This window comes from Drosophila sechellia, chromosome 2L (genome assembly GCF_004382195.2).
Source record: "Drosophila sechellia strain sech25 chromosome 2L, ASM438219v1, whole genome shotgun sequence".
Taxonomy (NCBI): domain Eukaryota; kingdom Metazoa; phylum Arthropoda; class Insecta; order Diptera; family Drosophilidae; genus Drosophila; species Drosophila sechellia.
The window spans coordinates 15,290,541-15,318,205 of NC_045949.1; the positions used below are offsets into that span (position 1 = coordinate 15,290,541).

General features: G+C 40.6%; 8 protein-coding genes across 10 annotated transcripts; 3 read left to right on the forward strand and 5 right to left on the reverse strand.

The window, feature by feature from the left end:
- Window positions 1-2,384: 2,384 nt before the first annotated feature.
- Window positions 2,385-3,388, reverse strand: LOC6611375 (seminal metalloprotease 1). The gene has a single exon (XM_002035884.2). It carries the CDS (start codon window positions 3,353-3,355, stop codon window positions 2,570-2,572), a length of 786 nt encoding a protein of 261 aa, XP_002035920.1. The 5' UTR covers window positions 3,356-3,388; the 3' UTR covers window positions 2,385-2,569.
- Window positions 3,389-4,142: 754 nt separating this feature from the next.
- LOC6611376 (seminal metalloprotease 1) lies at window positions 4,143-4,990 on the reverse strand. The gene is made up of 2 exons (XM_002035885.2): window positions 4,786-4,990; window positions 4,143-4,732 (listed from the first exon to the last, which is right to left on the reverse strand). The coding sequence occupies exons 1-2, from the start codon at window positions 4,985-4,987 to the stop codon at window positions 4,179-4,181; spliced, it is 756 nt and encodes a 251-aa protein (XP_002035921.1). The 5' UTR covers window positions 4,988-4,990; the 3' UTR covers window positions 4,143-4,178.
- Window positions 4,991-5,615: 625 nt separating this feature from the next.
- On the reverse strand, window positions 5,616-6,513 carry LOC6611377 (seminal metalloprotease 1). The gene is made up of 2 exons (XM_032727427.1): window positions 6,265-6,513; window positions 5,616-6,208 (listed from the first exon to the last, which is right to left on the reverse strand). The coding sequence occupies exons 1-2, from the start codon at window positions 6,479-6,481 to the stop codon at window positions 5,661-5,663; spliced, it is 765 nt and encodes a 254-aa protein (XP_032583318.1). The 5' UTR covers window positions 6,482-6,513; the 3' UTR covers window positions 5,616-5,660.
- Window positions 6,514-7,069: 556 nt separating this feature from the next.
- Window positions 7,070-8,668, reverse strand: LOC6611378 (seminal metalloprotease 1). The gene is given in 4 exon segments (XM_002035887.2): window positions 7,070-7,399; window positions 7,402-7,800; window positions 7,854-8,064; window positions 8,615-8,668. Coding segments are annotated over 4 exon segments (813 nt in total). The 3' UTR covers window positions 7,070-7,250.
- A 74-nt stretch (window positions 8,669-8,742) lies between these two features.
- On the forward strand, window positions 8,743-9,648 carry LOC6611379 (zinc metalloproteinase nas-4). Its single transcript, XM_002035888.2, has 2 exons — window positions 8,743-8,950; window positions 9,024-9,648. Exons 1-2 carry the CDS (start codon window positions 8,743-8,745, stop codon window positions 9,536-9,538), a joined length of 723 nt encoding a protein of 240 aa, XP_002035924.1. The 3' UTR covers window positions 9,539-9,648.
- Window positions 9,649-13,760: 4,112 nt separating this feature from the next.
- On the reverse strand, window positions 13,761-15,386 carry LOC6611380 (odorant receptor 35a). 3 transcript variants are annotated; one of them, XM_032719418.1, is made up of 4 exons: window positions 15,121-15,383; window positions 14,254-14,349; window positions 14,016-14,198; window positions 13,761-13,966 (listed from the first exon to the last, which is right to left on the reverse strand). In XM_032719418.1, exons 1-4 carry the CDS (start codon window positions 15,325-15,327, stop codon window positions 13,898-13,900), a joined length of 555 nt encoding a protein of 184 aa, XP_032575309.1. In that variant the 5' UTR covers window positions 15,328-15,383; the 3' UTR covers window positions 13,761-13,897. The 3 variants fall into 3 exon arrangements, with proteins under 3 accessions (XP_032575309.1, XP_002035925.2, XP_032575315.1); XM_002035889.2 differs by having other exon boundaries at window positions 14,446-15,383; XM_032719424.1 differs by lacking the exon at window positions 14,254-14,349 and having other exon boundaries at window positions 15,121-15,386.
- Window positions 15,387-20,299: 4,913 nt separating this feature from the next.
- On the forward strand, window positions 20,300-21,188 carry LOC6611382 (seminal metalloprotease 1). Its single transcript, XM_002035891.2, has 2 exons — window positions 20,300-20,531; window positions 20,594-21,188. Exons 1-2 carry the CDS (start codon window positions 20,315-20,317, stop codon window positions 21,139-21,141), a joined length of 765 nt encoding a protein of 254 aa, XP_002035927.1. The 5' UTR covers window positions 20,300-20,314; the 3' UTR covers window positions 21,142-21,188.
- A 528-nt stretch (window positions 21,189-21,716) lies between these two features.
- LOC6611383 lies at window positions 21,717-24,232 on the forward strand. Its single transcript, XM_002035892.2, has 4 exons — window positions 21,717-22,009; window positions 22,076-22,178; window positions 22,295-23,252; window positions 23,319-24,232. Exons 1-4 carry the CDS (start codon window positions 21,828-21,830, stop codon window positions 23,726-23,728), a joined length of 1,653 nt encoding a protein of 550 aa, XP_002035928.2. The 5' UTR covers window positions 21,717-21,827; the 3' UTR covers window positions 23,729-24,232.
- Window positions 24,233-27,665: the final 3,433 nt, after the last annotated feature.

Below are 27,665 nucleotides of genomic sequence, written 5' to 3' on the forward strand. Positions count from 1 at the left end.
GTATGGTTAGGGTACTTTTGGCCCAATTCCTATTTTGGCCTTAAGAGGAGTACGAAAATACCAGTTTGCTTTTACTGGCAAACAAATTTTTGATGCATTTTACGACTTAAATAGGGAAGTATAATACGGTTATATGTTATTAAGAAACTACTGACAGAATTACTTGCAAGCCTTTGAAGATCCTGATAAGTTTAAAAGGCCTAATATTTAAATACTAATATAACTGAATTGCTAGTAAGAATCGCCTAAGCTTTGACCCAAGAATCGTTTGCCAATTTATGGCCAGGCACATCGTATCGTATACACTACGTCAAGCACACATACTTTGCACCACCATAATCAAATTAAAGCATAATTTTTTACGATGTCATAGTCATAAATATGAACGATGAAAAAATGTGCCCGAAACTTGGAAAACATCGTATAATAAGGGCGGCCAAGAGAGCAGTATGCAGGTCCTTGCAAGTGATTTCACATTTCAGCTAAGCGGCTTGGCGAGAAAAATAAAATTAAATGTATAAATCATTTCAGCGATGATTTAAAATTGAATACGCATTCGTCAGCAATAAATCGCTGAAGCCAAAGGACACGGTTCCTGCAGCTCTGTGGCCATACTTGAAGCCAGGATCTCTTCCTCTCGGTTTCGAGCTCAGTCACATATGCGCTTTTGCGCCTTTGGGGAAATTGCTACAATTCGTTTCATATTTCATGTGGCTTCGGTATTTGGGTTTTTGGTTTCCGCTTCTGTTTGTGAGAGCGCAGTTTCCTCCATGAGTTATTATTGGCATACGGGTTTTCCACCGAGGAGCCAGCAGAATTGCAATTGTTTGCAGCTCATTTGCATACTATAGGTATTCGAATCTGAAAATGCTGCCACATTTATGGCTCGCGGCTAAGATGGCTTACTTTTGGGCTAAGCTCAATTAGTAGCGTCTTTTCAGCCATACAAATAAGGTATACTTTACGGTGAGCCATGTGTAGCCAGTTAAAAAAACTTGTGAAATTTCATAATGGAAATGAGTCATCTTAATGTTAGGTATATACCCTAAATGGCTTATAATCTTTTTATAACCTCTATAAACTCCAGACAAGCGTTTTCATTATTTATTGCTTAATACCGTTGAAATATTTGTTGAATTCCAACATGTGCACTAACCGCACTTTGAATCTTAAATTTTAGGTGAATGCTTTAGTAGCTAGAAATCTTTTTTATATATATGTAAGTCATTATATTGAAAGCATGTAATAAAAAATATAAATAACATTGGTATGCATTGAAGTTGCTTGTAATAAACCCCTTGAATTTGTTATTTATTGTAATTACACCTTGTACATTTTTTCGTAATTCGTACTACTGGTTGTGGTATCAATGAAACTTAATTACCTCATCCTCAAGATAAAGACAATTCAATAGTCAACTTCCTGTATGGGTTTACAATGCATTTCATTGTACTTTTTCGTGGTCTTAGTTACAATTTAGATCGTACGCCAGTTTCCATAACTATTAAAATACGTGCATAACAATTTTAAAGAAAATAAACGTTCTCAAAATAATCTCAACGATGTTTAATCGCCAATTAAAATTAATTACATTCGCCTTTACGGTCAACTTTTGATAATGGAAATTAGCTCATCACTAATTTGGGAACTATTAAAACCCCCGAGTGGATTAAATTTGAAATTTCTTGAAATTTACTTGATATGTGTTCTTTAAAAATAGAAAACGTTTGTACAACTCGAATTTTTCAATAAAAATGATTTTGATATTTTGTTGTAAAAGTTATATTATTAAAGGTTATGATTTATTAGCTAATATAAAGTTAATTTAATTTAAGTTAAGTTAATTTTAATTTAGGCACCATGTGTCTAAAACTGCATCGATCACCATCTTGTGAATTCTAATTTTGCGATGCATAAGCCTTTGAAAATTTGTCGCTGCTCTTGGTGTATGGTAATTTTGCGCAAACATGCTCGCACCCGGCTCCTGAGGTCCTTTCTTAATTTCGGATGAAACAATGCGCATGGGAAGATATTGCAGGATGTTCGGGATGGGGGATGCATGGAAGAGGGCAAACCGTGTCGTTGAAACGAACGAGAATCGAATTTATGGTCTAACAAGCGCTGTCAAAATGTGAGAATTGAGTGCCTGCGTCGGGGTCCCGGAGCTCCCAGGACGTGTCCTCCATTCCCTGGGCCCAGATGCTTGCTAGACATTTGCATCTCGCATATAAATCGCATTAGCAGCACGCAATTACTAGACCTCGACACATGGGCACACAAAATGCGGTTTGGGCCTGTATTTCCGTGCATTACAACCTGAAACCCTGATAGATTCTGCCCCGCCTGAATTTTGTACTTTGCCGATAAGAAATTATCAGAGACAATGTCATTAAAGGGGTATGGCTTTAATTTACTCTTCTTTATAAATAGTTCAGACCGCGATGACAATGACAGCGTAGATCAATGAAACCGATCTAATCGCGTCAGTCGGTGGCTGATATATGAATAAATATATATACATATCACTACATACATAATTGACTAGGTACATAGTCTACCTGATTTTGGATCACAGCAAAATGGGGCACTTGTACATAATGTTGATCTTATCGATGTCCTTAGAGCTGAGACCCACTCGCTGTCCAATTACCGCACTGGAATCCAGGGGAACTATAGTATCCTCGCCGTTAATGGAGAAGGCTCCTGGTCGATAATGAAGACAGCTATCGTAGTCGTAACCCACTTCGAAATCGGTCACGACTGTGTCGGCATACTTTTGGAAATTGAATTCCTTGCCCGGCAGTATGTTTTCGTAGATCACGTTTATAAAACCATCTCGAATGGACGAGCTCTGTTGGTGATAGAATCCCAAGGCGTGCATGAACTCATGCAGGATCGTTCCAGGCCGGAAACAGCCTTCGCCGAGCGGGTATATTTCCAGATTCATTTCCTGTGGAGCTCCTTGGTAGCCAACGGCTGTGTAGCATCCTCCAGACTTGGCCGTAACCGTCAAATAGGCCTTATCCTCGTCGGTGGCTTCCCTGAATCTCAAACAAGTGTGCAGCTCCAAAGTATCGATGCCAGTTTGGATGGCCTTCTTGTGCGCCGTATCAAAGTCATCTGATATCCTGTAGACCACCACATTTCCAGGCCATCTCTTTTCCGTGTTGATAAGGCCATTGCGAGCCTTGGGAGCACCCTGCTCCAAATTTCTTTGCTGCTCCTCCGTCAGCATCATATCACCCTCGACAAAGCCACCTGCCTCCTCCGGATCGTAGACACCTGCTGGCAGGGGTTTGCCAGAGTTAATCACCACTTGCAGCAGAAGCACGTATATTATTCCAGACCTCGCCATCTTGCCAGTTGAGTTCCTCGAACTAGACTAATAAAGTGGCCAGGGAGAACGGCTACCTAAATATGAAACACACAGGAAGGCTGCCCATACAACTTAGATTAGATACAAAAAGGCAAAAAACTTTATTCGCAAATTGATAAAGACAATCGGAACGTCCAATTAGATCAAGGTTTATGGTATATCACCATATTGCGAGGCGCCCATGCGAAAACCTTCCATTAGTCATGTAAGTTTCCGATAAATATCTCTAACATACGTCACGGGTTGTCTCTTGGATTGCCGCAATTCACAATGATAGATAGGGAATTATATGTGGAAATCGGAAATTGAAGTGGAGTAGTGATTGGATTCTTAAGTGCCCAACAAAATACCAAAAACAATTATAAATAATTTAAACCACTGCTACCCAAGTATGAGTAATTCCCCCAAAATTGATTACTGATTATTAAACAAGAACGACGACACGCGTAATCGTTGTGCTGAACACAAAAATTTGCTTGGCTGCCCAGAAGGTGTTCCAATTCAACGGCTTATCGCAGTACAACGTTCTCTTCGCTTCTCCACACTGGGAACTATGTGATAAGCCTTGAAGGCAGAAAACATGACAATCAATGGGTTCTCAATTGCATGCTTAACAGGAAAGAGACTGACATGCCATCGCACTTGAAAAATTTTTAAAAATTTACCGCAGCTGTCAATTATATATTTAGTAAAACAATTAGAAAAAGGCCTCGTCTGTTACCAGAATACTTCTAAACTTTTCTTAATTCAATTTAAAAAGCAGAAAATAACAAATTTTATGAATAATTCAAAAATATTTTGACTAAAAATGACCAGGGCATCTATACATTTTGTTCAACTTGCGAATATCCTTTTCGCTCATATAAAATCGTTGACCCATATTTGCAGCTCCTTCCCTGAGCGGCACAATTGTGGGTTGGCCATTCTTGGAAAAGGCCCTTGGCACATAGTGCATAACACTTTCATAATCGTAGCCTTCTTCAAAGTCGTGCCACTCTTTAGAATTATCGTTGTTCACGAAATTGATATTGTACTGCGGATTTATATTCTCCCACTGGATGCTGACGTACTGGTCCCGATTTTGGGCCACATGCTGATGCTCGAAGCCCAGAACGTGAAGGAGCTCGTGGATAATGGAACCGATGCGAAAGCAGCCCTCCCCCAGTGGGTAAATCTCCAGATTTACCACTTGTGTCTTATTCCTGTAGCCCAAGTGAACGGTATTGCAGCCCAAACCTTTTGAAGTAATGACGAGCGCCAGGGGAAAATCCATTTCAGTAGCTGGTTTGAAAATAACACATGAGTTGTCCTCTATGATGGAAATGGCTCTAAGAATTTCCTGATAATGACTGTCGGCTTCAATATTTATGTCAGGATAGGTTCGATCTTAATTGATATACAGAACATACCAAATGCATTATTTTCAATCATATACGGTACAGTGCGATTGGGCCAGTGATAAATTTGATTGGCAATTCCGTTTCGAGACTGAATTGGATGAGCTTTGATGTCCCCCTGATAAAATCCTGCAAGCAGCTCCGGATCCTTAAAGAGTTCACTAAAAACAGTAGGAGCGAACAAAAAAATTACAGCCCATGTCCGCGCAAACATGATGGAGACAGGAAACAAACTGAACGCTTCAATTAACCCATGCTAGTTTTATTGAATACCATGACTGGTATAGTGGTTATATTTAATTCGACATGCCTATAGAGAAAGAGAACGGGAGCAATTATATTATCCAACTTTTAACTAGATATTTATATTAGATAACGTACATAAGATACCACGTTACGTTTCTCATATAAATGTATATATAAAGCTTTAATAATAATAAAAAATAGCAAAGTTTTGGTCACGAATTATGAAAACTATTCTTTTAGTAACGTATAGTATATCCTAAGTGTGCACATTCACGGAAAACCTCGATTTCCTATCTGGTAGAGTATATAAATTGTCACTGGATCACTGATAATTCTTTTCGTGAGTCAGAAATGAAAAGTGATTTTGAAATTACTTTATATTTATATTTAATGCCTGAAAGAAGAATTGTACAAATGTAAAAATATTATTTGCATACTTTCAGGTGTAGAAGCTTAAATTGTATCTCTTCAATTTATTTTGGAAGCTTTGAAAACTCCTGGATTCAATTCTTAAAAGGATACAATAACACATAAGTTCACCGAATCTTTAATGATTTAAGACAACTTAAGTTTTTAATAAGTAAACATGAATAAAATTGGGTTAAAGCATCTATATTTGCGTTATGAGCTCTTTCTATTTATTACACCTGCCTGGGGCACTTGTACATGACGTTAAGTTTGTTAATATCCGACTGAGTCATTTGCAGTCGCTGTCCCATAAGTTCTTCGGCACCTTCCTGGAGCGGCACAATTGTCATCTCTCCGTTTTTAGAGAACGCATAAGCGGTGTAGTGTAGTACACTGGAGTAATCATAGGGTTCTCCGTAGTCCTCGACGGTTTCGTTGTTGTACTTGTTGAAGTTGCCCTCAGTGCCCTCAGTTATGTTTTCCTCAGCAATTCGGACATAGTCATCCCGATTCCATGTGCTTTGCTGGTGATAGAAGCCAAGGGCATGCAGAAACTCGTGGACAATTGTTCCCAAACGGAAGCAGCCGGTGTCCAGCGCGTAGTTCTGCAGATTCAGCTGCTGAACCCGGTTGCGATAGCCAACATAGGAGAAACATCCGCCAGCCTCCGAGGTAACATTCACATAATATTCCTGATCAGTGGTGGCCTCCTTGAAGACCAAGCATGAACTTTGTTCTATTATGCGAATACCTCTTAAAATATGGTTGCGATGCTCGGCGTCTGAATAAAAATTGTTATGAAGTTAGCTAAGGAATATTACTGTCCGATTGCCTTACCAATATCGCGATTGATGTAATAATAGACAACACGGTTTGGCCATCTGAAGGTTTCATTGCGAAGACCGTTCCTTCCCTCCGGACTGGGTACCATATCGCCTTCAATATAGCCAGCTGTCAGTTCAGGATCGGTTTCAATCCTGTTTTGTGTGGTGGGAGCTGCCGAGCAGGAGCTGGCCAATAATATGACCACTAAAGTTAAGGCCCAGGTCTTCATGTTGATGGCTCTGCGATCAACAAGTTACTGTTTTAGGCTCCTCGCTTATGGTGACAAAGAGGTATAGTTAGTTAGCTATTGGATAATTTATGACATTTGCTACAGTTAAATTTTACGATCAGACAAATTGGCCATTGGTCAGCACAATGATGTTATCTTATCGGCGAATGGTGCCTGCGAAAGTATAATCTCGATTACGTAACCTTAATTCATGGTTGTTTCTTAAGCGTTTTTGGAATTCCCACGGCCAATAAGATAAGATCTTATACGAACAGATATTTAGGCAATTATTTTATATTGCCATGAAATGTACAGTAAATAGTTAAAAAGTATGTAACACTTAAAAGAAATCGTCTCGTGTATATTTTAAGGAATAAAACATTGCATCTTCTTAACTGTAATTTATCATCATTTCCTTGTTAACTTTTAGCTCACCCAGCACACGAGTAATATTTGTTCGATTCCCACATAACAAAGGCTAACCAACCATGTCCCCTACCTTTGCGCAAGTTCATCTTGCAACACCCCAAGACTCAATCAAAATTACAACACCTTCCCACCCCGAAATAAAGAAAATCAGTGTCAAAATTAATCCGGAAGCAAATGACAGCGACGAGCATTCTCCTAATTGCATTTGTCAACACAAAAAAGAGATTATATTTATATTTATATATCGCGAGTAAAGGTGACAATAATAGAATGAAATTTATCATCATTACGTTGCAAAAGCTTGTAGAAATTTCCGAACAGAGGTATGATAAAAAAAAACTCATTCTTTAACGGTGGGGCATTTGTACATGGCATTTAGCTTTCTGATATCGGTTTCACTCAGCTCCAACCTTTGGCCAATTACATCCTCCTTTCCTTCCTCCAAAGCCACAATTGTCCTTTCGCCGTTCTTGGAAAATGCATAGGACCATAGTGCATTACGCTGCCATAGTCGTATTTCTCACCAAAATCATTGACGGTTTCCTCAGTATATTTATCAAGGTTAAACTCCATGCCTTCGGTGATATTCTCCTCCACAATTTGCACATAATCATCCCGATCGGCGGCACTCTACTGGTGGAAAAATCCAAGGGCGTGCAGGAACTCATGTACAATCGTATACAAACGGAAACAACCGACGCCTATTTCATTATTCTGGAGATTCAGTTGTTGAACGCGGTTCAAATAACCGATGTAGGAGTAACAACCGCCCTCCTCGGAGGTCACATTTACATAATACTTCTGATCAGTGGTGGCCTCTTTGAAGGTCAGGCAGGAAATGGATTCGATTTTCTGAATAGCGCTCACGATGTGGTTACGATGTTCTTCATCTATTGGGATCAAATATTATAGTTTAAAAATATATTTGCTATTCAATACTTACCCATATAGCTATTAATATGATAATAAATAATGCGATTGGGCCATCTATAGGTTTCGTTGCGCCAAATATTTCTCGAGGATCCACTGGGCACCATATCACCCTCAATATATCCAGCTGTCAGCTCCGGATCGGTTTGCGTCCGTATGGATGGAGCTGCCCAAGCGACATTGACTACAACCAGAAGTAATACTGTAATAATAAATATTGGCTGCTAGACTTCCAATTCAATACTGTCTGGGCAGTTCAATGCACGAGCGTTTGTTTAAGTCCACTAGCTGTAGTTAATCTTTAGTATTTATGATTTTTCAAATTAGTAGTGCCGTGATATCTAATCATGGGTGGGACGGTAGGAGGGGTAGGCAAGCAATTAAGTTTCTAATCTCGGGTAATATTAAATTTTACTAGTTTGGCGAAACTTACAAATTTTAAATTAAATTTAAATTTACACAGTCCAATTGTACTTAACAGGAGAAAATATAATATATATATCCTTTTTGGAAAAAGTGTAATGAAATGATAGAAATGCTCTGAATGCTTTTGTTGCTTAACCAAGTTACAATATGCTAATAAATATAGTTCCATACAAATCTAATAATTAAAAGCTTAAACTAACTAATAAATATAAAAACTTCAAAACAATAATCTCTTATATGTTACATGCTTTTTACTTAATCTGGAGAACTTTGCTTCACTGAGATTAAGAATAATAGCACAACATTATAAAAAATCACAAGTGATTTCAAATTTATTTTTCCTAAAACCGCAATTGATCTTTGAAATAATTCGTGATTTTTGTTTTGCAAGCTTAAATGCATTTTATCTGAGTGTATATCCGTTCTGGAAATGTATAAAAGCTTCTTGCTCTTAGCAATGTTATATCAGTTCTGAAATGCATTACCTTGCACTCGCTGTGATTTTTGCACTTGGGTCTTCAGCCAACGGTCGTCCTTCCATTAAACTTCCAAAAGACGACATCATACTAATTTCAGAACAGCTCCAATATTTTGAAGGAAATCCAGAAGGTCGAGTTGTAAAATCATGGTCAGAATATTACTGGAAGGGAAGAACGTTGGTCTACAGTTTTGCCGGAGGATTTTGTAAGTAAACTTTTTAAGAAATTTTGAGCAGAAGTTCTTATAATATTTATCTTATATGTTATTTTGATCATAGCTTCCTTGGATATTGCTAGTATTGAAAGTGCCATGGCAGAAATATCATCGAAAACCTGTGTGAAATTTCGCCGTACAGAATACAAGAGGGAGCCACAAGTAGTAATACAAAAAGAGGGTTCAGGATGCTGGTCGTATGTAGGATATTTGGGAAGGACAGATCAGGCCCTCAATCTAGGCAGTGGTTGTATGTCCAGTAGGACCATTCAGCATGAACTTCTTCACGCCTTAGGCTTCTTTCACACACACAGCGATCCGCAGCGAGATAAATATGTGAGGATCCAAAGCGATAACATCAGATCCGGTCATGAACATAACTTTCAAAGACTTCGGGCCAATGGAGTGACAAATTATGGCTTTGGCTACGACTACGACAGCATCATGCACTATGGTCCATTTGCTTTCTCCAAGAACGGAAAGTCGACAATTGTTCCTTTGAGATCCCAAGCAAAAATCGGCCAGGCAACGCAAATGAGTCCGAAGGATGTGCAAACACTGAAACGCATGTACTGCTAATTTGATTATATTTTGATAAGTATCACAGGAAGGTATTAAAAGTGTACCCTGATTTTCTATGAAATAAAATAAATAATATAAATCGTAACTGAAGGGTTCGTATGCCGAAATGCATCTCCTATTAAATTTGACTCGCTTCTTAGCTGTATGGACTTTAACGTAAAGATACAAAAAAGCTGTGTAATGGTGTTAATTTCATATACATAGCCAGACTACATCCTCTCGAAGTAATCGCAACATTTGCAATTCTAACGAGCTGTTGCACTTGACAGGAAACTACAGTCTCCCGCCCCGAAAAAACTTCTTCCACAAACCGGTTAATCTGGAAAACAAAAAGGCCCGGCCAACGTAGAGGAAGTGTTTGCCTTTGCCAGCAACTAAAAATTGAATATTTAGTGGTCGTAATTAAAAATTAGCGAGCCAGGCAACTAACCATGCGACCGCGCACCTAAAGCTACCTACCTACCTACCGACTGAGTCCTTCCGTATAATCCCAGGACTAACCATCTGCGTAGACCGTTCCGTGCTTTTGGCTCTCTATCTCTCTCACACAAGGACTGGCATATACATATATTTGGTTTTTTAATGGCACAAATTGTACTAAAGCCAAAGCTCCTACAGAGCTACCTGCCCACAAAACGGAAGTCGTAAACATTTAATTTATGCAAGCAGTGCATTCGCTTTTTTAGTTGCAACTAAAGATGGGCTAACGTCATCCAGTATGGAATAGGTGGCTAAGCTTTTGTGTTGCTGGCGGCTTTATCAACGTTTAAGTGTGTTACCTTGGCGCCAGGACATTTTAAATGTATACTTACCTCAACAGATAATTTTACGAGGGTGTTAAGGCTTAAGAGCATAACTAAATAACTGAAATCATCCAAAAGTTATTGGCCAGATGGCTCCGAAATCTCAAATCATTGAAATCATAAGGTTTGACTGCCCTGCAACCCTCAACTCAATTAAATGTGTTTTTTATAAAATGTTATCACAGGCCAACGCGATTACTACGCTCTCAAGTCATAATGCCTTGGGAATTTCCAGCTTTTTATTTTGAGAAAATATTGCTGGCATAATAAAGAGAATTTAATGGGTTAAGGCGGCCACTAGGACGCCTGGCCATCAACTTTTCGCCAAGAGCAGTAAAAAAGTCAGCAGGCTGAAGCTCGGCTTTCTTTTCGCTTTCTTTTCCCGGGCTCTTTGTATTGTGCTTGGCCCCTCGCTCTTCTTGCGATCGTTCTAATTTTATGACATTCTATTTTCATGCATAGCAAACGAGACTCATGTGTGGGTGGCTTGGGGGTAGTGGGTGGCTTTGGGGGCGGGCGAGTGCAGCCATAGCCATTTCATAGTCAGACATGAATGCTGCGCTTTGTTGCCCTGCTACGCCTTTGTTTGTATTGCCCTCAGGGGTAAAGTTTTTAGGATAATAACTTCCTGCGTCTTTACGAGCCAAGGCAAAAGCCAAAAACCCACCAGCAGCAGCGGCAACTAAAGGGAAATGAGAATACTTAAGCAAAGTACACTGCAATCAAGGTTACTGGTACTTAGTGACAGCATTTAAGCATACAGCTTTACTCAAACTATTTTATAGATATATTTTTGACAGCTCTTTGAGTAACATAAATGTTGGTAAAATGCTACCATTCTGTGTAAAACAATGCCATACTAAGAAATCGATTTATAATTAGCTTATTTGTTATTTAGTATAAATAGTATTGGTGATATTTCGCATTACCAGTATAACTTAAATGGAAAACTCTGTTAAATTTCACCATTTTCTAGCAGTGCAGCAGAGGAACTGCATATGAACAACGTGGCGAAGGCAAGCCCTGAAAAATATCTCAAGACCTCCACTTAAAGCAGCCAGCGAGTAAAAGCAAAAGCAAATGCCAACACATCAGCGGTGCTAAGGGTGGATGAGCTGGCAGACCGCAGAAACTTTTGACGCTGACGACAGGCGGAAAGCCTGCGGAAAAGTCCTGCCAAGCTAACGTTTTTCAAGCCAAATTTGGATATTTTAAGATGAGAAGATATGGAAAATATTCGGCTTTTTAAAACATCTAAAACCAATTTTTTTTATAGGTGTGTATACCAACAATGGGCTATTGATATTTAAGTACTTACTATAACTGTTAAATATCATTCTAATTAGTTAGTTATTAAAAAACATTTTTGGTACCTTTTTTATAAAAAATATATACCTTTTTTCCTCTTTATTGGAATATCCAGTTTATAATGGCAATAGTGGGCAACACTGCTGAGAAATAAAGCGGGGTGTAAACGGGTGGGAGTTGGCGTTGCGGTGGCATATTAAAGACAGACAGCTGTAGTAGGAGCAACACCGTCGTGGCTGTGGGCATAATCTCAGACATAATTACACACACAACTCACAGGACCTGGGCAAAGGAGTGCGAATGCCAGGACTCGGAGCTTTATTCTGATTCTGGGTCCAGGACTGACAAATGCAGTCACACATGAATGGACTTTTCTTTGGGCTTCTTTCTTATTCTAGGTTGTTTTTACTTTTAACGGGGCTAGGGGAAAGTTGACTTAAAGGTGAAAATACCTCACCGCCACCTATTTTCCCAGGAGGACTTCTCTCGAGAGGGCAAACTTTTAAAGTGCATTTAAAATTAATTAAGCATACGACGTGTTGCCAGTTCAGAAAGTATTGCATGACAGGTACTGGAATTAAGAAGACTCCGTGCTGCTTTATATACCAATTATCAAGTTCTTTTTTTCGATTGCATCTGTAATTGATTTAAGGTCTTCGAATCAAAGTTTAATCTCCCGATGTCGCAGAATCATCCCTGCCTTACTTTATTCGCATGCTGTTGCTCCATGCGCGGCTTGAAAAGTTTAGACACAATATCGCTAATGATAATTACAAGCTAAAAACTTTTGCAGCAATTACTTAAGCCCCACTATACATTTGAGCATTTGGCCTTAGCTGCAGTTCGCAACGCAACATAAGCATAAATATAAAATTTCCAGTTTGGTTAGCACAAAAGTTCTGCAAAGCCAGAGGGAATGATAAGGGGCTGGGAGTCCATAACTGGAATATTTTAGCTCCCCCAAAAACCTCGTCTACCCCCGGACTGTCTGTTCTAATTAAACGTTATTATTTCGGCTTGCAGTCAATGCATAGTTCTGTCCAGCAGTTGAGTGGCGACTGTGAATAAATGCGGTGTATTTGTGGTCTTCATTCAGCATTGAGTTATTTCAAACACGAACTGTATTTATAATTTGACAACTGTGTCTTTTTTCATTCATTAGGCTATTTTAATTGTCGAATTTAAATTTTTTATTATACATTTTATTGAACAGCAGTCGACAGTGATTTTTATATCTTTTGAAGCACAACCAAACCTACCAAATTTATTGAATTATATGAAGCTAGTGAACTCAAGAAGTGTGTTCCTGGGTAGTGAGTACTTCAAGCGTGATATAACTAACCCATTTCCCTATCTATATTCAGGATAAATAAAACTCATTAGTCGTCAAGATAGGCAGATAGTTAGAGTGCCGGCAACCAGCCCAGTCGAACAACACGGTGCTAATGAAGTACAAATTGGCTAATGGGGCGGGTCGAAGCCCTAAATCGACGACCATGGAGACGTCAACAGGGTCTAATTATCAATGAGCGCGACGCCTGTCGAAGTTCGACTTCCTCTTATGAGGGAGTTATGGGCGGAAGATAGAGACAGCCTAAGCTCGGCAGCAGCGGTGCGAGCGGGATGCATGGGCTTTTTATGTGAAAACTTTTGTGCATTTTCATGGCGAAACTTTAATGGATTAATTTACCAAAATGTTCGTCCCAGAGGAAATTGAAACATAGTGGGTGCAGGAGCAGGGCAGCGGGGGAAGAGGCTCCACTGAAGTTGAAGATTTATGGCTTACGCCAGAGACGCCATCCAAGCCCGGCTTAATGGCCGCTGATCATTTCCAGAGATGGCAAAACATGGAAAGCTGAAAATTTATATTTTTTTTCTGGCTCTTTGCGTTCGGAATGCTTGCGATATTCTAATTTCATTACCCACCAGCAGTGGCAAAAGTTTTATTAACTTTCTGCAAGTTTTTGCTGCACAGAAATCATGAATATTTTATTGCATATTTCCAGGCGCCGCCACCCCCCCACATACACACATTCTCACATGCTCACACATTCCCACACACGCACACACTGACACGGAAAAAGAGCAAAGGAAAAGTCAATGATGCGTGTAAGCCAGCTCCTTTTATCAATTTAATTTAATTAAAATTATTTCACCAATAATTGACTTTTAATATGCAATCATTTGTATCAGCGGACTAGAGTCGCAGAAGGAGGCAGTATGCCATTAAAAAAATGTGAATTATTTAATTGCTCATTTGTCGTCGCTGCATCGAAGTGAGGAATGTGAAGTACGAGAAGGATGCCTGCAGAATCTGTAAAAGAGCTGACAATGAAATGGTTTTGCACTCATTTCTCACTTACTTTTAAGCCAGCCTGCAGACTAACGCGAAAATATTTTAGCCCTGTCACATAGAAGGGCTTGCTGTTCATCTCAATGGCCAAGTTAATGAGCTTTAGTAGTCGCAGATTTTCGCCGGGATTTGTAGAGTACTGCAGGATTTGCTCCCAATGGGTAAGGTAGTACATTGTGCTGAGAGAATCCGTCTGTATGGAAAAAAAAACATAATAATAGATACCAGAAATATATAGTTTGGCATACAGTAAAGGCCAAGTCGGAACCAATCTGTCCTAAAGAAAGCAGCTCAACTGTTTTAGCACCGAACCAAATAGCATAGATGTAATTGGCCATAGGATTCTGTTGGAAATATTAAAAAAGTTATTAAAAGCTATAGGTATTTTCATTTTTAAGAGAACTTTCAGAGTTTAATTATTTTTATTGTTTTTTGCTTACCGTATAAGCCTTAAAAGAAAGCGCACATAAAAGGCCCGCAGCGAATGCAAACATAATAAAAACCCGCACAGTATACTGAGCCTCCAGCTGCTGGCCAAACTGATTTAGAGCCACATTCTTTCGGAGAGTTTTTATAATTAAAACCTTTAGCTGTTTGGCCATATGCGGACGGTCCCTTGCAACCAATATCTTTTCAATGGCCAACTGCAAGTCCCTCTTAAGCAACAGATAACTACCATTTAGGTGGACAATTAATTCACACAGCAAATTAGTCTCTCCGAACATCATGGTATCTATTACAAGGCCAACCCATACGTTTGTCAAAAGCAGTGGTACAAATAGGTACAAAGGATCCGAATCGAACGGAAAGATCATAGAGTATAGAAAGTCTTTGCTTTGGTTAATGATGGAAAAAACGGGTGCGATTAGATACAGCGAGATAACTGCTAAGTACATGGACGAAACCAATCTGTTTATTATCATCTTTCCATCCACTTTTCGAAACATTTCGGGTTCCTTGCGGGGATCAATATAAATATTTGCGTAGAATATTTCTAAAAACTTCTGAAGCTTCTCGAAGTGGAGTAGAATGTGAAGACTCCTAATTTGCGCCTCCACGAGGATCAAATACGTTGGCATGCCTGTGAGAAAGGCGTCCAAATTCCGATTACTTGCCTCGAAGCGCAAGTACCTCAGCTCTGCATCGTTGTGTTGCATAAATGCCAAGGACATCGCAACAGCCAGAACCTTGTCCAGATATCGGCCCCATTTCCCCGTGCTCGGATCCAATGGCCAGAATATGTGATTTAACCGAAAAACCGCCAAGGGCCAAGCCAACTTTACTTTCTGACCATCAGCGAACCGGGGCACGTAACGAACCATTATGGAGTCAAGACTGTTGAATAATGGCTGCTCTCCTCCGACTTATATATGCACCAGGGATTAGACGGGAGCACAGACGATGACAGTTTCTCAACTTTTAAATGAAGTCTCCCATGCGTGCAATGGCTCAATTAAGTTATTATCCTCCAGTTCCAAGCCAAACGGAAACATTTGAAAGTCTCACATTAATATTGCCTCATTTACGATGTAATGGCTTGTCCTCGTATAATTGAGACAACTTTCAGGACCACCACCGGGGAATTGGGGCTTATTGAGGGTTATTAAGCGCAGGTAATGATGTAAGCAACGGTAAACAATCCAATTAAATGTATAAACTTATTTAAAATATATAAATTGTTATTCAAAAATTTTGCGCGATTAAATATGAAGGTTTCATTTTGGGCATGCTACACTAGCAGGCTGGGCACGTTAATTTATTCTTTAACATTACAACATTACTGTGTAACTAAATTAATATTTTATGTTTTCCATTCAACGCAGTATAACAATTTATTTTAGTGTTACATTTACACATTTACAAACATAAGCATGTCAAGTTTGATTTATTATTCTACATTTAATGAGCACCAAACAATGATTTAACGTGATTGTTTATATTATTTAAACAAGCATTCAGCTCATAACCAAAATTGGAAAACTACAAAAACAAGAATAAATTTCCGTATCAATTACTAACCGTTCGCAAATTTCTGTCATTTAAAGCATTGTTAATTCGTGACATATTTTTGCACTTTTTATAAAGCCAACATTTCCGCAGCCGCAGCAGACTCCCTTCTGACAACTGCTGCATGAAAAACTCACTTAACAAATTCATAAAAATCAATTAATTCAAAAGCGCAACTTTCGCACTCTTTTCCAGCTTTCCCGGATTACTCCCAGCGATGCCATTTGTGCCGGTCAGCCTGCATCCGCTGCGGACCGCACTGGAGATAGTGGCAACAGTTTGTGTTATGAATATTTTAAGAGGCAGCCGTCTGTCTCTCGCTTGTTTAACCGAATAGAAAAACGACAATAAGGCAACAGGGCCACAACAGCGGGCTGAGGGCGAAATTTAAAGGACACCATCGAGCGTCGAGGAGCTGGTGCCCCGGCGTAGAAACTGCAGTTTGCTCGCCACATTCATCTTAATTTCCTGTCACGACAATGACAACGAGGTTCGTTGCCTTGGTGGTTCAGTGGGTTGTTTTCGTGTGTAATGGCTGAAGTCCACTCCGCTCTGCAAAATCTCGACAATCCTGGACATCCAGCCAAGTGTGCGTCTAGCCAAGCGGCTGACCAAAGTCCAGAAAACAACGAGAGCCACACATTTCACTTCCGTTTTGAATGCACTTTGCCGGCAAGGATACAATGTATTGTTTATGAGGCTTGTCGCCATGCTGACTTGACGTCGAAGTTCTTCAACAGGCTAAGGTGCAAATAATGCATGATAAAGCCATCGTGGGAATATTTCTTATAAATTTAAATTACCATCGCCCCTCGTCTGATATTTCTCTTGGCAAAAGGTCATTCCTGTCAACAACATACAGCCTAGCAATGTATATATAATGTAGCAAATTAAATGTACAAACTTATACATAGATATAAACACCCAATTTAAATAAAATAAAAGCAAATATTTTTAATTAATAAAAGATATTTGCTCTTCCCTGCTAAAAATTCGATTGCTTCTAGATTGCAAAAAAAACCTTCAATAAAAAGTGAACTAAAAGCTTATCATTGGATAAAAAACTGTAACAATTGAGTGCTTTGCAGAGCCACAGTAATTCGGCTTTCAAAAGAAACTCCTTTTGTCTTTCTCCCTTCCAGTGTTCCGCTCATTTTTTCTCGTGTTGAGCGCTTTTTAAGCCTTTGTAGCGGCTGTTGCTTTGGCTTTAGCCTTGGCATCTGTATCTGTATAACTGTATCTGTAGCCTGGCCCGAAACTGTGCCGACTTTGTGGACCATAGATGGAAGTGCTGGGCATCCTGGCGGATCCTTGTAGTTGTTGTGCGTGGCAGTGGCAATGCCAAATGCCGTCAAAAAGCAAAGGGCCAGAAGCGTTTCGGCCGGGCGTTTCGCATAAACAAGGGTGGCCGCTCTCGCACACCGGCAACGCCCCCCTGCACCCTTGCCCAAATCCCTCCCATCGTCCTTTGTACGAGGTCTCGGCCACTGCCACTGCCACCCAACTCTTTTGCTCGATGTTATCGCGTGCCACAGGATATTGCACTCTAAGCCAGTAGATGGCGTCATGTAAAGCTGGACAACATCCGATTAAAACTTTACGATGTGCGTGTGTCCGCCAGTTATACACCCCCTATATCTCCGCCCCGGTTTTTGTGTCTCCGTCTGCGAATGGGGGGCGTGGCACTGAAGGACGAGGATGGGAATGGAGGCGTCTCGTTGGTCAGCAAGTGGATAAATTCTCATTTACTGCTCTTTTAAGCATGCTGTTTTTGTCGCTTCTTCTTTTCCTTGGTTGGCCTTCTATACTTGTTGTGGAATTTATAGGGAATCGTGGACTTTAAGGGTGTTATACACATGTATGTATGGATAAGCTGCAGATTTTTTAAAGAAGTGTATTTAGAATTTAAGCAATTATAAATGACATTGGTTAATTGTTGCACTATTTATTTATTAAAGACTTTTGTAAAACTGATTTAAAAAATGCGCTCACAACAGCCATAAGAAACTAGATTTGACGTTTTTCGAAGGTATAGTGATCAATGGGTAGGTATCAACGAGTCCACCCGCTGCCACCCGATTTCCGCTGTCGTTCAGTTTCAGCGTGTAAATTGTCCACTCGTTATGCGGGTGGGCTTGTTGGTCCTGCCGCAAGGGGTGGTTGTCCAAGGACGAAGGGCGGCTGAGTGGCAGGGTAATAGCGCGGCTTGTTAAACTGACCGCAAGCATTGTTTATCATTAAGTGCGGCCCATGGGCAGAACGAGTGGGACCTAGGATCGGGATCCGGCCAGTTCCTGGGTCACCATGTGTCACATGACATATGTGCAACTGGAATGTACTGAGTGCTAGTGCTTCTCGTCTACGGTCAAGCAATTTTTGTTGCTGTTTTGCTTACCCCCTTTTTTACTGCTCAAACATGTGTATTGCGGCCGCCTTGGGTTAATGGAGTCGTTAGTTATGGCCACTAAAAGCCAAATGAAAAGCTCAACTTTAAGCGCTCCAATGTTAAATAAAGAACATAAAATAAACTTAAAAGTTGTATTTTTTTTGGCCATTTTCGGCAAGCAATTCGGCCATCCACCCTTTTGCAGCGAGTGCATGCAAAACTTTTGTAATTAGGAAGCAATGTCGGTCATTAGTGCGGGAACTGTTGACCAAGAGCGGGGTTAAAGAGGGACAGGGATTCGGGAATGGGCACAAAAAGGCGCCGGCAGTCAAAACAACAATGCAAATGTGCAGTGGGGAAAAACTGCAGAATTTACTTTCAACATGGCGGAAGATGGAATGCACTTTCAAATTTAGAGGGGGAATTTGCCTCGAGATAATTACGAAATTACCTAGGACGGTACCCCAAACTATTTCCTAGAAATATATAAAATATCTTTAAATTATTTTAATGAAAATATATATTATCAAATCCAAAAAATCTATTCAACATAATAATTCAAATCAGTTGTATGCCTTTCTTTGTATACAAGGTATCAGCTTTACTAGTCAACATATTTATAATTACAAAATTAATAATTTTGAATATAATAAATTGAAACCTTTTTAATAAGGATTTTATAACTACTCTTAAGCTTTACTCTCTATTCTAAACTTTAGGCGGAATAGATAAAAGTATAGTGTTTCCTATCGGGCAGCATCGTAATTTAAGTGGCTTAAACTTATCCAATGTGTCCTACTTCAGCTCCATGTCCAAATGCCCAGTTAGCTCGGAACGCCATTGCAACAAAGAAAACCAACCTCTGAGGACATTCGCGACAATGGCATTGAAGATGGCGACCAACAGTTCGGAGTGGATTTGTTCAGGAGTTGGATGGCAGGCACAATTGGACGTGCATCGAGCGTAATTTTAATAAAGTTTGAATGCAAAACTTTCCGATTTGAAATGCGCATAAAAGTTAACTATTTCCGACGGACCAGCCCGGCTGGCTATAGCTGAAAACTGAAAAATCCCGAGCGGCAAAAGCTGAGAATGTGTGGGAAAAAGTTTCCATTTTTGTTTCCCATTGCGGTGATCATACGATGGGATGTGCAGTGGAAATGGCGCGGGCCCACAGAGCCAACCCCTGACAAACAGCGGATGTGACGACGACTGGCCACGCCCACACTGACTGACAGAAGGCGCCTTTGCAGTCGCAGTGGAAGTCTCAGTCGAAGACTCAGGCGCTATCGTCTGGCCATGGCCATAAATTAAAGCCAACAAACCAAGTGCGGAAGCAGATTCACTAGAGGGAAATGGGGGAAAGCGGACAAGTGGACTTTCAGCCATTACATCTTGCCATGGGAATGAGAATGGGTCTGGGAATGGGACTGAGCCTGGAACTGTGACCAAACGGAAGCGCAAGCTGAGCTGCTAAGTAGCCTCGAGCTTCGCTGGCTAACGATCAACTTGTCCAGTCGGAGAAAACTCAGACATCTCTTTAAAAGAAAATTGTCGCCTTGAAACATTGTAATCCTAAACACTTCTTGGGTTTCAGAAAACAAACAATATAGTATATTTTTGATTAAATGATGATATGGTAATCCATATAAATACATATAATATGACTTGATTTTTTTTTTTGGCAGTGAGATGCCCAACAAATTTTTAAAAACCAGATCACCAATTTTTTCATAAGCTTAGGAACAGCGGTTGGAAGTGCTTCAGCACACACTGTTTTGTGGGAAAATTCTCATTTTAGCTTTTTTTTATATTACGAGGTATCTTATCGCCAATCAATCACAAGTTCTTAATAGCGAACATTCTGCGATAATTAGCAGTACATTAGTCGTTAATTCGCTTTAATTCAGTCAAAAATGATTGGTGCTTGGTTTCAGTTATTCCTGCTGGGCACTCTGTGCTCTGGCATTTTTCCAGCACCCTTTAATACCCATTATGAGGAAACAGATCCAGAGCTGACGGCAGGATACTTCCAGGGTGATATGGATGTGGACTACGCCCGGAATGGACAGCTGTCCGAGACACGACGCTGGCCAAAAGCCACAGTTCCGTATAGGATATCTGAGGAGTTTGGTAAGATACGGTTTGGATGACTAATTTACAAATCTAATTTTATTTAAAATTTTACTTTTCAGATGCTCCTCATGTGGAATACATAAAGCTTGGCATGGAATTCATCGAGTATTCGTCTTGTATTCGATTTGTGCCTGCCGATGAAGATGAGGAAAACTATCTTTTTGTGCTTCCGTCCACTTCAGGATGCAGCTCCAAAGTGGGCTATCAGCCAGGAGAAAGAACCGTCAAACTAAAGCCTGGCGCATTGGACACAGGTTGCTTCAAGCTGGGAACCATCCAACACGAACTGCTTCACACTTTGGGATTCCACCATCAGCAGTGCTCTCCGAACCGAGATGAGTTCGTAAAGATCGTGGAGGAGAACATTTCCGAGGGTCACGAGAAGAACTTTGTCAAGTACGAAGAGGACGAGGTGGGGGACTTCGATCAGCCCTATGACTACGGAAGCATTCTACACTACAGCTCCTTGGCATTTTCCATAAATGGTGAAGCGACAATTGTGGCCCTGAATCCAGAGGGTCAGGAGCAAATGGGCCAGCGCTTGATGATGAGTGATACCGATGTCAAACGACTCAATACCATGTACAAGTGTCCGATTCAATTGTAAAAATACCAATAAACTTCAAGGTCAAAAAGGCCTATCAATTTTATAAACCGCTTGAAATTCATTTTTGTTTTGTACAATAAAACTCTCAGTCATTGACTTTTGCCCCCGTTTTTTATCATTTGGCCTAACAACGGAAATAATACGCTCTGCGATAAGCGATTATTAAACATTCTATTCTGTAACCGTCTTAACTGATTGATTTCATCACTTAGGTCAAATAAATAAGTATATATTAACATTAAGAAAAGTACCCAATAAGTTGATGATAAGGAAATGGCAAGTACCTAATTCAACCCAAATTTTTTAGCTCTGCATTTTCCAAACAAATGAAAGGCCGAAACTTGGCGCTCTTTCATCGAAACACGAACATAGCCGCATCAGCTGATTAGATAATAAAAAAAACGCTTATCTTATCTGCAGTGGAAGCGTAGAGCACAAGACGAGCATATTAATAATCGGATGAAATTTGTTCTTTAATATTTTGACGGAACCCAGTTAAAGTAAGGTAACCCACCACTGGAAAGCAGCTCAACTGTTAGTCATGAAGTGAGTGGAGAGACGAGTTTTGGACACTCATTCAGTCCAGAACTACCAAGCATTCCCAAACCAACCATCTCGAAAATGGCGATGAAGTGTAATTGAGAAGATTCCTTCCAATAGTTGCAAATAGTATTTGAACTCAGCCTATGGCCCTGCAATGTGTTACAAAACCCAAAATGTGGCTGGGTCTTAAGCAGATCCTTCTCTACGTAGGCCTGTTGCTCTGTGTTCTTCTGCAGGTCTGCAGGAGCAAGACCCAGTCGCAGATGTTTTGCCCCACTGTTTGCCACTGTGATCTACACGCCCAGCGCAATCGCGCAGTATGCAGGTGAGTTGTCATCGGATTTGGGGAATTAATTCGGTTGAGTTATATTGTATATACTTCTTTGTGCAGCGCAAAGCGCTTGATTAGCGCCAATATAGAAATTCCCACAACGGTTGAGCTGTTGGACCTGAGCTACAATGATATAACCACCATTGACGATGACTCCTTTAAAGTAAGTTATCAAATAGAAACTAATAGTGATACAAATGTTTTTGTTTTCCACGATTTCGTAGACAACTAATCCGTTACAAAAATTATTATTGTTTACTCAATTGTGATTTCCTGCAGACCACCATACATCTGCTCAATCTTACGTTGGCCCACAACGCCATTCACACACTTTATGGGGATGCCTTTGTGGAGTTGACCAGACTACGCTACTTGGATCTTTCGTACAATCGCCTGGAACAGATCGATGAACATATCCTGGAATCTAATAATCAACTGATCCACCTCAATCTGGAAGGCAACAAATTGTCCACTCTGGGAAAAGGACCTATTTTAAGAAGTCCATCCCTTCGCTCTCTCAATCTGCGCAACTCGCAGGTAAATCAACTTGGAACCCAGCTTCTGAGTGCCCTGCCTCAATTGCGCCAACTGGATTTGGCACAGAATCTACTGTTAACCCTAAGTCCCGGGGATTTCCATGCCCCCCGCAATTTGGCGTCACTGAATGTTGAGGAAAATCCGTTCAACTGCGATCGGTCTCTGGCCAAAGTGGCCACTGGATTGCGACAGCGCGGAGTGGCCATTTTCATGAGCATCTGCATGGAAGAGGAGGTTCAGGATCAGCAGGAGGATGCGGAAGCTGTGAATTTTCCCATTAAAAACGAGAAGTTCGAAAGCATGGAGTACTTGGAGCCCAGCACCCGAGGACCCCAATCCGTGCTGTCCATCTGGCGGGATCTGGACTCCAGTGAGGTGCAGAACAGCGAGCAGGACGACGAGAAGATGTCATCCCTTAGTGATGTGTGTGAGGTTAGTCGGGAGAAACTGTGCCTAAGATACCGCATTTGCTTGGAGCGTGTGAGTCATGAACTCCTGGCTGGCGGAAACACCCAATTGGAAGATGAAATCATACGCACGCACACCTACGATGAGGATGATTTGAAGCTGGCCTTTGTGGTGGGCGGTGCCACGGGCGTTTGCATGGTCATCTTCATCATTACCTTTGCCCTGTGCCTCAAGAGTTGCTGTGAGATGCGCAAAAAGAAAAGCAACCCGGAAGTGGCTACTGGCGATTCAGGTAGGTCTGCTCAATTAGATCGATGACCAATATTTGATGGAGTTCTTCCTTGTTTGTTTCCCCCAGCTCTTTTGAACCCTTCGCAGGATAGCCTTCCCACTATCCACACCTGGTCACCACAGCGTACGCGCAACCCCAGGCGCTCTAATCCCCAGCGTCCTCGTAGTACTCCATCGCATGCAGTGGTTCGACAACCCTACGGACCGCAGGACAACTTTGTGTCCCGGCTCTTTGGTCGTCCGGCCCGCAGTCAGTACTACCGGACCATCAATCAGAATACGGCCACCCTCATAAGGCGCCTCAGTCGGAGTAACCTCTTCACCAGTCGCGACCGGGAACCGAGTTCCCCAGCCGAACCTCCTACTTCTACGGCCAGATTCTACACGGATGTGATTGAAAGTGTGGCGATACGACCGGAGACTCCGCCTCCAAACTACGGCGATGTGGTGGTCATCGAGAATTGTGATAACAAGTGAAGGAAGTATCTTATTAATATAGCCAAACATTCGTATTAGGTGAAAGTAATCTAAGTTATCGCTCTTCTCGACCTCAATTATTTTCTATTCATATCTATATGAGGTAATTACAAATTTAAATTGTCTAAATATTAAATGTCATATTTCAAATCAATTATTCCAGCTGTCATAGTTGCTTACTAAATATTTATTTAGAAGTAAACTGACCAAGCTGTTTTTATTGACACATCAAATTATGTTTGTATTCAAAAAATGCATTATTCTACAACAATTTTAAGTACAACATGTAATGCACTTAGCCCCCACGCGATATTTTAGAGAGCCCACAACATGGCGGCCAAAATGCCCTTGAAAACTTCAATGTTTCCTCATTCTCATCTTACACACAAAAATATCAATTGGGGAATTCCAGCATTTTTGCTTCTCGTTTTGGATAAGCATTACTTTTACAAGACTTGGACTTGCAGCTGCAACAAATCGCAATAAAAACTTTTGACAAAACTATCAAAGTTGGCAACGTTAGGGGGAATGTGGGGATGGGGCATGGCCAACTGTGAAATTGCCACAGGAAAATCCCCGAAAAATTCAAGTAGCAAAAGTTTACACACTCAAATAAATGCTGAAACGCGAAAGAAGATGGGTCCTTTTAGGCCCCCGTCCCCCAATCCTTGCCTGCAGATAAATCGAAAACACCACAAAGGAAAATAAAACCGCACAAAAAATGCCATAAGAATAAAACTCAAAAAAAGAACGACAAACCCAACAATTTGCACTGCAAAGCGGCAAAAGTGTCTCCAAAGAAACAACCACACAACCCCGACCAGATACGGAAAAAGAATAAATATATATAGGGAAAGAAAGAAGGTCCATGTTATGTTGCAATGGGAAAAAAAATCATGTGGCAAAAACGGCATGTGCACTGAACTAAGAGGTATCTTCAAACAATTTAATAAAAAAATATATATAAACATAATTTATGAATTTATCAAATTGAACATTTACCTATACTAATTGGTTGAAGAACAAATCACTAAAGAATTTTGATTATTTTTGAAATGGTTATTATTGACTGGTATTGCGTCTATATTCAAATTAGAAAAACCTTGTACATTTTATTTTGCATTTTAAAAAATCTTTTTACAGCATTTTCCCGGACTAAACGGCATTCGAAATCATTGTGGGTTTTCCTTTAATTCATTCTCCATTTGCCAGATCACTTGTGAAGCAAATTTGCTGCGCGGCATCTTTGTGGGTTCTGTTGTTAAGTGTTTGTCTAGCTGTCTATCCATCTATCCAAACGTATCTGTGTTTTGTGGTGCCAACTTTCATTGCACTGAGCCCGGCGCTGCAGCACGCTGTGGTGCACAAAAGTTAACGTATCCTGGGACCAAAGTTGCGTTGTCAACAACCAAAACGCAGGAAAAAAGCGGATTTGGGAAAAGAGCTGTGGGGAAATGAGGAGCCCAAATCGAGGAAGCTGGGCAAAAAAAATGCTCGCACCAGGAGGGCTGAGGAAGCAGAGTTGCAGAGCGTGAAAAAATATCTAAATCCAACATTAATGAAAAACTTTTTGCATAATCCACGATGAAGCTGGCGGTGGCAAAAGCAGCAAACCAAAATCAAACCCCCATTTCCCCCAAAGGAAATGCAGCCAAGCGGAGTAGGAACTCCCCATCGAGTGAATAAAATGCAATATAAGAGGGCCAGGATAACAAAGCAACAGATTCCGCCGGGAGGTGGTGGTTGAATGGGATTTTTGAGGCATTGAAGGACATGGCAAGCGGCTTAAAAGGTGCTGAAGGTTACCCCGAAAGAAAGAAGTAAGTGATGAGATGGCTCAGACTTTAGGGTTCTAGAGGCGAAAGTTGCACTAAATCTAAGCCATGGTTCGAAAACCTATGGAGCTCGATATGAAAGGGAATTGGCGTAAGAAAAACTGATTGGAAAATGGTTGAGAGTAGATCAAAGGGGTGAGGTGTCCTTTGAAAACAAGCCTTTACGACCGGTCGGGTCATTTTCCTTGGCTATTAATTTCAAGGTATTACCTACATTAAGGTTATTTTATTGCTTAGATTTATTTTCGGTCACATAGCTTTATAACTTTAGATAATATTAATATGTTTTATCATGTGTTTCAATTGACACCACCCCAATTTTTTAAAAACTCATTCAGTACAAATCACGTTTCCGCTTTCCAAATGCACTGCCATTAGTCTGTACATCTCTATTTCATAAGTTTCAGTTACTTGTGATTTGTTTATGGAGTGTTAAGCGCTACATGGCTATTTGCCAGCACTTTTCCCACTGCAGAGTAAATAAATTAAATTCGTATTTGCTGGCATTCGGTGCGGCGCATTTAGCCCCTGGGTTCGGTGTAAAACTTTCACGAGGTGCCGGACATGGTCGCCGTGTCCCCTGCAACTTTCTATCTATCCTCTGCCGACTGCTTGCCGTGCTCATGCTAATTGCTTTGCTAACAACTCGCAGCAACAACAACAGCAGGAACTTGGACTTGCACTGACAATAAGAGGGCAGAAAGCGCAGCTACGACAATAAATATCAGCAGGAACTGGCAAGGAGCTGGCTAAAAGTCCTGGCTACCTTTAATTACGGTTTCGCAGGACACCGGACCACACTTTAGCACACTCACACAAGCTGCTAACTAGTTGCACATGGCCCAGATACACTCATGACACGATTGACCTCTTGGCTTTGGGATGTTGCAGGTGCCACATCCCCAACGCTTCAAGCTACTGAACTCGGCACTGAGAGAAAATCACCTAGGAAGGATACATAATTTTTTTAATTAGAGTTTTGAATAAGTGTTTTAATTATGTATATTTTAATTTTTGTATATTGGAGTAACCTATTCTGTGTGTGAAAAAAGTTTTAAAAGCTGCAGCTTAACTTATAGATACAACAAATTCGGTCTGTTGATTTTCATAATCAATAAATATGACTATATATTTTAGATAAGCTTTCTTTCCGTGTTTCTTCTCCTCTGCTTTATAGAATTTGCACACGAACTTGCGATAATTGCTGGGAAATGAAATAAAAATGCAATTAAACCCAGCGATGTTGCAGAGCAGAGGAGCTGGACCTCGTTGAAATGAGCATTCAATTAAGCGGCAGCCAAGGAGCTGCGAGAGCGTGTCCTGGAATGGGTGTGTCCCGTTTTCGGTGTCCGTCCCTTGGCCTGCCCGTCTGTCAGGGGCATGCACATTTGACGGCGACATCGTCGAGGGCTTTTACTAAATGATTTTTATCTTTATCAAATTAGAAAACGACAACGGCAAGCGGTCCCAGCCGATGCCGCAACCAATCCCAGTCCGAATCCCGATTCCGATCCCTTCGTCACCACTCGGTATCCCTTATCCAGTCAGCCGTGTCTTGGCTGTGTCATAGCAATTAAAACTCTGCCATGCCATTGTGTAGATTACATCGCCGGCGAGTCGGGGCGTTCTTGGTCAATGGACAGATGTTAAATGCTTTGAAGTTTATTTCTAGATATGCACGACTGCCCTCTGAGAATCTATGTGAAAGTATATGAACGAAAATTTATAAAAGTTGGAGGAAAACACATCTGTAGCCTGTCACTATTACCAGATTATGTAAGTGCTAAGTGTAGAAGAATGTTTTCACCTTTAAAATATATGTATATATTCATTATAATTTGATTGTTTTTTTATATATAATATAAACAGGGTTTAAAAGTTCTTTCTCTTGACTATATACATCCCAGCTAACTTCCTGAATAACGTGTGTATTTGTTCGACTCAAAAAAATGAATTCATTTAACAAACAATTGCTACAATTCGTGTCGTTCATACAATTTGAAAATTTATCCCCGGCGACAGTTAATTTTTAATTTACACACAAGCGCATAAAGCCCAGTTCATTGCCTCATTCGGTTTCTTGATGCCGTTTGGCGACTGTT